At 40.0% G+C, this 12673-nt stretch overlaps 1 protein-coding gene across 1 annotated transcript in view; it reads left to right on the top strand.

Moving 5' to 3' along the window:
- LOC122812305 (venom factor-like) overlaps positions 1–12673 on the top strand; it is a 1464680-nt gene that overhangs the window by 165544 nt on the left and 1286463 nt on the right. The window contains exon 5 of the mRNA XM_044084707.1: positions 8360–8569. Coding sequence (XP_043940642.1) covers positions 8360–8569 — 210 coding nt within the window. The remainder of the gene's footprint in view (positions 1–8359; positions 8570–12673) is intronic.

Here is a 12673-nt window from a genome sequence, read left to right as displayed (position 1 = left end):
TCGTGAGAATTTCAACTTTAGTAGAAGAATTTGATTTTGCATGTTTCAAAAATCTTAATATTTATGCAATAATTGTTTTCTTCTTTTTTAAGTTTTAAAACACAGTTTGGTTTGTTTTAATGTACCTTTAAATCATTAATTGAATGTGAGAATTAATTTAGATAATTAGTTCATTTATATAAAATGGCTTAATTGATTTTATATGTATGTCTGAAGAAGGCGAGGTAAGCACCTTGCTGAAAGTGCTTACAATAAAATAAGTTTTATTGGATTTGCCGGCTCTTATCGATTCCTTTCGTTTTTTAAAAGTTATTTTTTGTTTTTTTATTTTTTGGTTTTTGTGTTTTCGTTTTGTAAAACAAATAATCCAGTGGAATTGGGTTGTACTAATGGCCTCTAGTGAGATTAAAGACATTCTTGGTGACAGGCCCTTTTTCTCATATAGAAACATGACGTCCTTGAAGAGTATGTTATGTTACAAAGATTTTTTTAGACCTGTAGAGAGGACTTCTACCACTAAGCCCGGTACGTATGGTTGTTTGAATTGTTCCTGCTGTTCTGATATTGTGGTTGGTTGCAGTGATAACTTCAAACATCCTATTAGTGGTAAAGTTTATCAGTTTAATTTTTCTACCACTTGTGTTACATCTAATGTGGTATACTTAGCTAATTGTGTGAAATGTACTGCATTCTATGTGGGTAAGACCACTAGAAAACTAAAAGAACGCATCACTGAACAGAAATCGGAGATTAGAAGGGCCATTGACAGTAATGCCTTGTATAAGCACATAGTTGATTCAGGTATTGACCATAGATTCTCTTTTAGAGTTATTGATGTGAGACAGGTTTGTCTCCCAGAGGCTGCCCCGTCTATGGAACAGACTTCCCATACATGTCAAACAGTGTCAAACAGAATACCTTGCTTACCCTCTTCAAGTGCAACCTTAATGAGTGGATGGGAAACCACAAATTTGTCCCAGAGGTTCTACCTTTGTCCCTCATTGACAGGGGTGCAGGTGCTGACTGCAGTTTCTTTTTTGGGGATAAACTCTTGGCTAGACTTGTAAGGGCCCCAGAGCCATTAGCCTAGTAACCTCCTATGATCCTATAAATTATGCTATCCGTAAACAAGATTTGAACAATGTCCTAACTAAACATGGTATGAGCTGCCCTAATTTTAATAAAATTACATTTTTTTTATTTGAGAAAAAAATGAAATCTTTTTAAAGGAGATGTGTTTGGAAAAATATGTTTTGCAGAGAGAATTATTTTGGCAGCTTGTTTTGGATACCGACAAACCTCTTGGTTTGAATGATTATATTTTTATCATCAGTGTCTTACATGACAAAAATAATAATCTTATTGATATCTCTGTATTATGTTCTGTTATATATGTAATTTGATTGGGGAGATATGTCTTTGATTTGATGAAGTCTGATTTTTTTTTGATGAAACCATTTAATGACATACATATTCTCCCCAAAACCTGTGATACCAGTAAGTCATCGTATAACTTACCTGCAAACTACCATCATTTCAGTTTACGTGATTGTTTTTTTCTTGATTCACGTACATTTTCCAGTGCTTACTTACATACATAATACATATTCGCCCCCCAAAACCTGTGATACCAATAATACAGCATACAACTTACCTGTAAACTACCATAATTTCAATCTACCTGATCATTTTTTTCTTGATTTATGCACCTGTTCCAGCTGGGCTAACCCGCTCCATTTGCCCTCGCTATGCTTGGGCTCACTCCACTCCTCTACTATACCCCCATTCTCACCCACCACTCTTTCAATACATTTATACTTTCTACACCACACCTCTTCCTTTTTCTCCACCCAATCAGCCACTTTAATTAATTAACACATTTTCTCCTTGACAACCACTCCTTCTATACTCTCCTCCCCTATAGCCTCATTACCTACCCCGGCCCCATTTTCTAGCACATCTTGAACCATCTCCTCCCACTCTCATACCCCAACCCCTCTGTCTACTCTATCTCCTATCATGTGGCACCTCTATCTCTCTGTCTCCTTTCTCTTCTTCCTCTCACTAACAACCTCCTATCATACTTCACTTTGCCTTCAACCCCTCTCTCCCACCCTCCGTCATATTCTCAACACCCACTATGTCTGTCATCACCCATATTTAGTTTCACCATCAGTCTTCCCCATCTCACCATCTGACTCTTCAAAATTATCACTTTTTCTAGCTCATCTCTCCCCACTAGTCAGAAACCTAGATATCCTTCTACTCTGAACCTATGTTTCTATATTCTTACATTCTTTGAAACACTTCTCTTGGATAGGGACATCAACCCCAAGCTAGGACCTCCCACCCCTTGCTTGCACCGTACATCAACACTCACCTCTCCCCCCACCTAAACAGCACTCTCCACCTGAATCACTAAAAGACTTCTAGCATTGTAAATAAAATAACAGAAGTGTATTCATGGATTGCTAATAAATATCCCCACATCCTAACTCTGTCTGAAACCTGACTTAAACCACGCATCCTCAGCTCAGAAATCTTACTTCCAGGCTGCAATATCTTTCACTCGGATAGAACCAATAAGCAAAGCGGGGATAACATTTGTCTACTCTGAACTATTAAACCAGTCCCCTCTTTTCACCTCTGTTCCATCTTTCTCACCTGCAGAAATCCTTATCGTTAACTTTCATCTAAATTCACACAAAAAATTGCCATCATCTCTATATACTTTCCCCAGCAATAATATTCCAATCCTAGAGAACTTTCTCTCCTGGCTCACTCAACATGTCCCTTGTTAAACCATCATACTTGGAGGCAGTAACATACCATCATACTTGGAGTCATTAACATAGACTGGTCTAAACTGTCCCCTCATCCCCTACCCATAGTTTCGACATGCATGGATTTCACCAACACATTTCTACCCCCACTAGAACTAATACAAACTCCCTTTCTGGACCTATCCTTGACTGGATTCTTACCTCAGCTCCCAACCATTATTATAACACAGGCATGCTTCCAAACTCTTTAAGTGATCACTACTCAACTTTTATTCATAGATTCACCCATTTTCCCAAAGACCATACCAAAAGAATATGCCAGAACCTCAACCACTTTGACACAGACGCTTTTAACTCTAAACTGTCTGGCATCAATTGGTCTTTCCTATACCACCTTCCTATGAATGAGGCTGTCAGGTCCTTCAGTAAGATTTTCCTTGACACTCTTAATTCTATTGCCCCTTCTAGAAAAATCAGAATTAAATCCAGCTATGCCCCCTGGCTTACAAAACAAACCTGACTGACCATGCACAAAAGAGATAGTACTTGGAAATCTTGGGTTAAAAATAAATCCCCTCCCTTACTTCAGTCATACAAAAAGCTCAGAAACCAAACCAAAAAACTAGTCATCAAAGATAAGAGAGCTTATTTTTCCTCTAACCAATGCAGCCCTCAGAAAAATCCAAAAAAACTCTGGACCTCCATCAACAACCTGCTTCACCCAGGTAAACCCACTACTCCCAACTCCTTTCCACACAACACTGCCACTGAAACTGCCCCTCTCCTCAACAGCTATTTCATAGAAACTCTCCAAAAGCTCGCACAAAATAGTACATCTCACCCAACCCCTCTATCACTTCTTAACAAAACTCTTCCTAATACATTTTCTTTCCAACCAGTCCCAATTACCACTATTAAATCTCTTCTAAATAAACTTAAGCATTGCTCCCCCTCTGCTGAGCAACTACCTTCCCACTTCCTAAAAATAGCTGCACAATCCATCCCCTACCCTGTCACTATACTTATTAATTGTTCCATTTCTGACACAATCCATCACCTACCGTGTCACTATACTTATTAATCATTCCATCTCTAACACAATCCATCGCCTACCCTGTCACTATACTTATTAATCATTCCATCTCTGACACAATCCATTGCCTACCCTGTCACTATACTTATTAATCATTCCATCTCTGACACAATCCATTGCCTACCCTACCAGAGACTCAGACTTCTCTATCGCACCCAGAAAATTTCTATCACCTTCTTCCAAACCTCCCCTCGCTCATTCCCTTCTACCCTGCCTTCTCTATGTTGTCCCTGTCCTTACTAATGTTCACACTTCACTTATCACTAAACTACAGCAAACTTATCACAAAATAGCTAGGGTTGCCTCTAATCCCCCCTATAAATCCCACCACTGTCTCACCTTAAGTAACTCCAATGGCCAGAATTCTCTAAACAACACCTTCTTCCCCAACTTCACATTACACACTCTATCCTGAATGACCCCTCTTCCTGCCCTTCCATTTCCAACCTAGTCTCCTACTACAACCCCCATCGTCATCTTCGTGCTTCCAGCAAACACCTCCTTGACATATATAAACCCAATAAAACTATAGGAAAGTCCCTCTACAAATACTCTGTTGCACATGCTTGGAACTGACTCCCTCAAGAAATAAAAAGCATTCATCAAAAACACCTGTTCAAAGAAGACCTTAACATTTTTCTTCAGAGTAGATGGTCTCACCCTTGTCTACCCCCCACCTGATCTCAACTTTAACTCCTTTTCCTGTTCTACCCTTTACTTCCTTGTACTTGTCTCATATACCTTTATACCTCCCTCTCCCCTCACTTCCATAGCATATATATTTATATATATCTTTATTTAAAAAAAGTTTTTATTGAAAAAAAAAATGATTGATTGGTTTATCTATTTGTATGTACTTCATGTGTGATATTCTTTAGACCTGTCAATTGTTATTTAACCTGCTCTGTGTACAGATATTCTCTGACTGTTGATTTTAACCTGCTCTATGTACAGATATTCTCTAACTGTTGATTTAACCTGCTCTGTGTACAGATATTCTCTGACTGTTGATTTTAACCTGCTCTGTGTACAGATATTCTCTGTTGATTTTAACCTGCTCTGTGTACAGATATTCTCTAACTGTTGATTTTAACCTGCTCTGTGTACAGATATTCTTTGACTGTTGATTTTAACCTGCTCTACGTACAGATATTCTCTAACTGTTGATTTTAACCTGCTCTGTGTACAGATATTCTCTGACTGTTGATTTTAACCTTCTCTGTGTACAGCTATTCTCTGTTGATTTTAACCTGCTCTGTGTACAGATATTCTCTAACTGTTGATTTTAACCTGCTCTGTGTACAGATATTCTCTAACTGTTGATTTTAACCTGCTCTGTGTACAGATATTCTCTGTTGATTTTAACCTGCTCTGTGTACAGATATTCTCTAACTGTTGATTTTAACCTGCTCTGTGTACAGATATTCTCAAACTGTTGATTTTAACCTGCTCTGTGTACAGATATTCTCTGTTGATTTTAACCTGCTCTGTGTACAGATATTCTCTAACTGTTGATTTTAACCTGCTCTGTGTACAGATATTCTCTGTTGATTTTAACCTGCTGTCTGTACAGATATTCTCTATCTGTTGATTTTAACCTGCTCTGTGTACAGATATTCTCTGTTGATTTTAACCTGCTCTGTGTACAGATATTCTCTGACTGTTTATTTTAACCTGCTCTGTGTACAGATATTCTCTGACTGTTGATTTTAACCTGCTCCGTGTACAGATATTCTCTAACTGTTGATTTTAACCTGCTCTGTGTACAGATATTCTCTAACTGTTGATTTTAACCTGCTCTGTGTCCAGATATTCTCTAACTGTTGATTTTAACCTGCTCTGTGTACAGATATTCTCTGTTGATTTTAACCTGCTCTGTGTACAGATATTCTCTAACTGTTGATTTTAACCTGCTCTGTGTACAGATATTCTCTGTTGATTTTAACCTGGTCTGTGTACAGATATTCTCTAACTGTTGATTTTAACCTGCTCTGTGTACAGATATTATCTGTTGATTTTAACCTGCTCTGTGTACAGATCTTCTCTAACTGTTGATTTTAACCTGCTCTGTGTACAGATATTCTCTAACTGTTGATTTTAACCTGCTCTGTGTACAGATATTCTCTGTTGATTTTAACCTGCTCTGTGTACAGATATTCTCTAACTGTTGATTTTAACCTGCTCTGTGTACAGATATTCTCTAACTGTTGATTTTAACCTGCTCTGTGTACAGATATTCTCTGACTGTTTATTTTAACCTGCTCTGTGTACAGATATTCTCTGACTGTTGATTTTAAACTGCTCTGTGTACAGATATTCTCTAACTGTTGATTTTAACCTGCTCTGTGTACAGATATTCTCTAACTGTTGATTTTAACCTGCTCTGTATACAGATATTCTCTAACTGTTGATTTTAACCTGCTCTGTGTACAGATATTCTCTAACTGTTTATTCTCTTATTATGTTTCGTGGTGGTTTTTATTTTATCTTGTTTTTATTTTTGATTTGATTTTTATTTTAAAATATGTAATACTTCTGGAGCTTTTCTCCTCGGGTCTCCACTGAAAATGAGCCCCTGGTTCAGTTGGACTAACCCAGTTAACATATGTCAATAAATAAAACAAATAAATAAATAGTGAAAAATATTTCTGCTGTATAATATGACTGACTTATGTTTTTGTCGTTGTTGTTATTGCTGTTTTATTGTGCATAATAAAAGCAGAAATGGTTTTATGGCTTTTAAAATAGTTTAATAATAGTTTTACTGTTTAGACTATATACAGCCAATAACAAATATAATGTAATTTGTTTTATTTACTTGAAATTTAATAGAAGTATAAGAGAAAATGTTTATTAAGGAGTGTGTGTGTATATATTACTAGTGAGCATGAATAACTAAAGGTAAAAAAATAATAAAATAACACTTTTGTGATCTGTTTCCAAAACACAGAATTTGGCGTAAAGGAGTACGCATTCTGGCATTCAGCTTACCTAAATGTTTTATATTCTACAGCCAATATGCACGTGAAAAAGTACAGTGAAATGGTTGCACCATTTTTACCTGAAACTTTGCACGTATATATTGTTAATTTATACTGCATTTGTATTCCTAAGCACGTCCTTAATGCTGTAAGGGGGTTTATACTATGAAGTAGTTATATGTAGGGCTTCCATCTTCAATGCACATTATATATCCAAAATACATATGGCTATGCATCTGAAGTAGTGAGTTTATGAATCACATTGTTTATTATAGTGACATCACAATATTCTATGAATCACACTCTGTACTACAGTGACATTAGAAGCAGTGAGTTAATGAATCAAACCGTCCACTATAATGACATCATAAGCAGTGAGTTTATGAATCACACTGTGTATTATAGTGATATCAGAAACCATGTGTTTATGAATCACAGTGTGCCTTGTGGAGTTCACACTCTGTATTACAGTGACATTAGAAAAAGTTAATGAACCACACTGTGTATTATATTGACATCAGAAGTGAGTTTATAAATGACACTGTTGATTATGGTGACGTCATAAGGAGTTTATGAATCATATTCTGTATTATAGTGACATCAGAAGTAGTGAGTTTATGAATTACCACATACTGTATTACAGTGGTATCTGAAGCAGTGAGTTTATGAATCACATTAAATATTATATTGTGCATTTCTTTAGCATGTTGCTTCACATTGCCCTGCAGAAGGCCAGGATGAGAGGGCATGCCTACCTAGGATGGGTAGATGAGTGACCAGGATGGGAGGACATGCCTACCTGGGATTGCTAACTAAGCCTGGAGTTGCCAATTACACTTCAAAACTGAGAAAAACAGACTGTCATACTAGGGCTCATATACAAGAACTACTTATAATGGCATTTTAGGTATGAACCACACACTGCCATAAAGATGTGATCACCTCAGAACTGCATCACAAACCCACTGACAGCTTTGAAAATTGTATTGCACTTCACACCGCCACATAATGAAGAAAACATCCAATGTGTAGCAGCAATGTCTAACAACTTTTAAAGCTGTAGGCTGATCAGGATACACTTCACTTCTAGCTGTCATTTATGCTGTAACATGAGGTATATTACAGCTTTTAAAGCTGCTGGATACCTCATATACTGCACTTTTTTAACCGATAATGCATACACTTAGCTAAAACTCCCTAAACGTTACAACGAATTATGGGTAGGTTTTTGATCATAACTTCTGATTATTTTGCATTCATAAACAGGATTCCAAGATGCTCACTTATTCACTTACCTACACTCTCATGATGAATTTTTTCAAATACATTTTGTGAGCACATACCAAACTGGTTATGACTGATGGCCTGATCATAATCTTCTGTATATAGGTTTGCTTATCTTGTCAGATTATATGTACAAGAAGCATGAGTCTGTATTTCTTTGCATTTAGGAAGTCATCATATTGTTCTGTGGGAAATAAAATTTGTTTCTCTTTTTTAAGGTAACCACTGAAAGTCCAGTCCTGCCACAACATCGTCAGGCCACTGCTACCATGACAGCCCAGCCATACAGACCACAAGGCGGCTCTAATAACTATCTACACATTAGTGTGGCTGCAACTGAGGTAACACCGGGTGAAAACATCAACATTAACTTCAACTTGAAGAATGATGCAGGCATCCAGGACAAAATAAAGTACTTTACGTATGTGGTAGGTACTGAATATTTCTTGCGGTTTGCTCACTGATATCTATACAATCTGCTAAACCTATCATATGTTGACATTTTTTTCAGCTTTATGCATACAGTGTACTCAATGAAATATGCCAGATATAGCCTGACATTTTCCCACCCTTGTGTAATATAATATCCCACTGGCACCTGAGACCAAGTAATTACTGTTAAATAAGACACACAAAGATGACTGAAGAAACAAGAGCAGAATTAAATCAAGCCTATCCAAGCGTAAAGCACTACTAGGTACCCCCTTAATATGTCAGTCCCAGCCATCCAAGGGTAAAGCACTACTAGGTACCCCCCTTAATATGTCAGTCCCAGCCATCCAAGGGTAAAGCACTACTATGTATCCCCCTTAATATGTCAGTCCCAGCCATCCAAGGGTAAAGCACTACTATGTATCCCCCTTAATATGTCAGTCCCAGCCATCCAAGGGTAAAGCACTACTATGTACCCCCCTTAATATGTCAGTCCCAGCCATCCAAGGGTAAAGCACTACTATGTACCCCCCTTAATATGTCAGTCCCAGCCATCCAAGGGTAAAGCACTACTATGTATCCCCCTTAATATGTCAGTCCCAGCCATCCAAGGGTAAAGCACTACTATGTATCCCCCTTAATATGTCAGTTCCAGCCATCCAAGGGTAAGGCACTACTATGTATCCCCCTTAATATGTCAGTCCCAGCCATCCAAGGGTAAAGCACTACTATGTACCCCCTTTAATATGTCAGTCCCAGCCATCCAAGGGTAAAGCACTACTATGTACCCCCCTTAATATGTCAGTCCCAGCCTATCCAAGCGTAAAGCACTACTATGTATCCCCCTTAATATGTCAGTCCCAGCCATCCAAGCGTAAAGCACTACTATGTATCCCCCTTAATATGTCAGTCCCAGCCATCCAAGCGTAAAGCACTACTATGTACCCCCCTTAATATGTCAGTCCCAGCCATCCAAGGGTAAAGCACTACTATGTACCCCCCTTAATATGTCAGTCCCAGCCTATCCAAGCGTAAAGCACTACTATGTATCCCCCTTAATATGTCAGTCCCAGCCATCCAAGGGTAAAGCACTACTATGTACCCCCCTTAATATGTCAGTCCCAGCCATCCAAGGGTAAAGCACTACTATGTATCCCCCTTAATATGTCAGTCCCAGCCATCCAAGGGTAAAGCACTACTATGTACCCCCTTAATATGTCAGTCCCAGCCATCCAAGGGTAAAGCACTACTATGGTATCCCCTTAATATGTCAGTCCCAGCCATCCAAGGGTAAAGCACTACTATGTATCCCCCTTAATATGTCAGTCTCAGCCATCCAAGGGTAAAGCACTACTATGTATCCCCCTTAATATGTCAGTCCCAGCCATCCAAGGGTAAAGCACTACTATGGCACCCCCCCTTAATATGTCAGTCTCAGCCATCCAAGCGTAAAGCACTACTAGGTACCCCCTTAATATGTCAGTCCCAGCCATCCAAGGGTAAAGCACTACTATGTACCCCCTTAATATGTCAGTCCCAGCCATCCAAGGGTAAAGCACTACTATGTATCCCCCTTAATATGTCAGTCCCAGCCATCCAAGGGTAAAGCACTACTAGGTACCCCCCTTAATATGTCAGTCCCAGCCATCCAAGGGTAAAGCACTACTATGTATCCCCCTTAATATGTCAGTCCCAGCCATCCAAGGGTAAAGCACTACTATGGTATCCCCTTAATATGTCAGTCCCAGCCATCCAAGGGTAAAGCACTACTAGGTACCCCCCTTAATATGTCAGTCCCAGCCATCCAAGGGTAAAGCACTACTATGTATCCCCCTTAATATGTCAGTCCCAGCCATCCAAGGGTAAAGCCCTACTATGTATCCCCCTTAATATGTCAGTCCCAGCCATCCAAGGGTAAAGCACTACTAGGTACCCCCCTTAATATGTCAGTCCCAGCCATCCAAGGGTAAAGCACTACTATGTATCCCCCTTAATATGTCAGTCCCAGCCATCCAAGGGTAAAGCACTACTATGTACCCCCCTTAATATGTCAGTCTCAGCCATCCAAGGGTAAAGCACTACTATGTACCCCCCTTAATATGTCAGTCCCAGCCATCCAAGGGTAAAGCACTACTATGTACCCCCCTTAATATGTCAGTCCCAGCCATCCAAGGGTAAGGCACTACTATGTACCCCCTTTAATATGTCAGTCCCAGCGATCCAAGGGTAAAGCCCTACTATGTATCCTCCTTAATATGTCAGTCTTAGCCATCCAAGGGTAAAGCACTACTATGTATCCCCCTTAATATGTCAGTCCCAGCCATCCAAGGGTAAAGCACTACTATGTATCCCCCTTAATATGTCAGTCTCAGCCATCCAAGGGTAAAGCACTACTATGTATCCCCCTTAATATGTCAGTCCCAGCCTATCCAAGCGTAAAGCACTACTATGTACCCCCTTAATATGTCAGTCCCAGCCATCCAAGGGTAAAGCACTACTATGTATCCCCCTTAATATGTCAGTCTCAGCCATCCAAGGGTAAAGCACTACTATGTACCCCCCTTAATATGTCAGTCCCAGCCATCCAAGGGTAAAGCACTACTATGTATCCCCCTTAATATGCCAGTCCCAGCCATCCAAGGGTAAAGCACTACTATGTACCCCCCTTAATATGTCAGTCCCAGCCATCCAAGGGTAAAGCACTACTATGTATCCCCTTAATATGTCAGTCCCAGCCATCCAAGGGTAAAGCACTACTATGTATCCCCCTTAATATGTCAGTCCCAGCCATCCAAGGGTAAAGCACTACTATGTATCCCCCTTAATATGTCAGTCCCAGCCATCCAAGGGTAAAGCACTACTATGTACCCCCCTTAATATGTCAGTCCCAGCCATCCAAGGGTAAAGCACTACTATGTACCCCTCTTAATATGTCAGTCCCAGCCATCCAAGGGTAAAGCACTACTAGGTACCCCCCTTAATATGTCAGTCCCAGCCATCCAAGGGTAAAGCACTACTATGTATCCCCCTTAATATGTCAGTCCCAGCCATCCAAGGGTAAAGCACTACTATGTATCCCCCTTAATATGTCAGTCCCAGCCATCCAAGGGTAAAGCCCTACTATGTACCCTCTCTTAATATGTCAGTCCCAGCCATCCAAGGGTAAAGCACTACTATGTACCCCCCTTAATATGTCAGTCCCAGCGATCCAAGGGTAAAGCACTACTATGTACCCCCTCTTAATATGTCAGTCCCAGCCATCCAAGGGTAAAGCACTACTATGTACCCCCCTTAATATGTCAGTCCCAGCCATCCAAGCGTAAAGCACTACTATGTACCCCCCTTAATATGTCAGTCCCAGCCATCCAAGGGTAAAGCACTACTATGTACCCCCCTTAATATGTCAGTCCCAGCCATCCAAGGGTAAAGCACTACTATGTACCCCTTAATATGTCAGTCCCAGCCATCCAAGGGTAAAGCACTACTATGGTATCCCCTTAATATGTCAGTCCCAGCCATCCAAGGGTAAAGCACTACTATGTATCCCCCTTAATATGTCAGTCCCAGCCATCCAAGCGTAAAGCACTACTATGTACCCCCCTTAATATGTCAGTCCCAGCCTATCCAAGCGTAAAGCACTACTAGGTACCCCCTTAATATGTCAGTCCCAGCCATACAAGGGTAAAGCACTACTATGGTACCCCCCTTAATATGTCAGTCCCAGCCATCCAAGGGTAAAGCACTACTATGTATCCCCCTTAATATGTCAGTCCCAGCCATCCAAGGGTAAAGCACTACTATGTACCCCCCTTAATATGTCAGTCCCAGCCATCCAAGGGTAAAGCACTACTATGTATCCCCCTTAATATGTCAGTCCCAGCCATCCAAGGGTAAAGCACTACTATGTATCCCCCTTAATATGTCAGTCTTAGCCATCCAAGGGTAAAGCACTACTATGTACCCCCTTAATATGTCAGTCCCAGCCATCCAAGGGTAAAGCACTACTATGTATCCCCCTTAATATGTCAGTCCCAGCCATCCAAGGGTAAAGCACTACTATGTATCCCCCTTAATATGTCAGTCTCAGCCATCCAAGCGTA

This window comes from Protopterus annectens, chromosome 9.part0 (genome assembly GCF_019279795.1).
Source record: "Protopterus annectens isolate FY-2018-M chromosome 9.part0, PAN1.0, whole genome shotgun sequence".
Classification (NCBI taxonomy): Eukaryota; Metazoa; Chordata; order Ceratodontiformes; family Protopteridae; genus Protopterus; species Protopterus annectens.
Note: the sequence above shows the minus strand (reverse complement) of the source record. Positions and strands in the feature narration are given on the sequence as shown.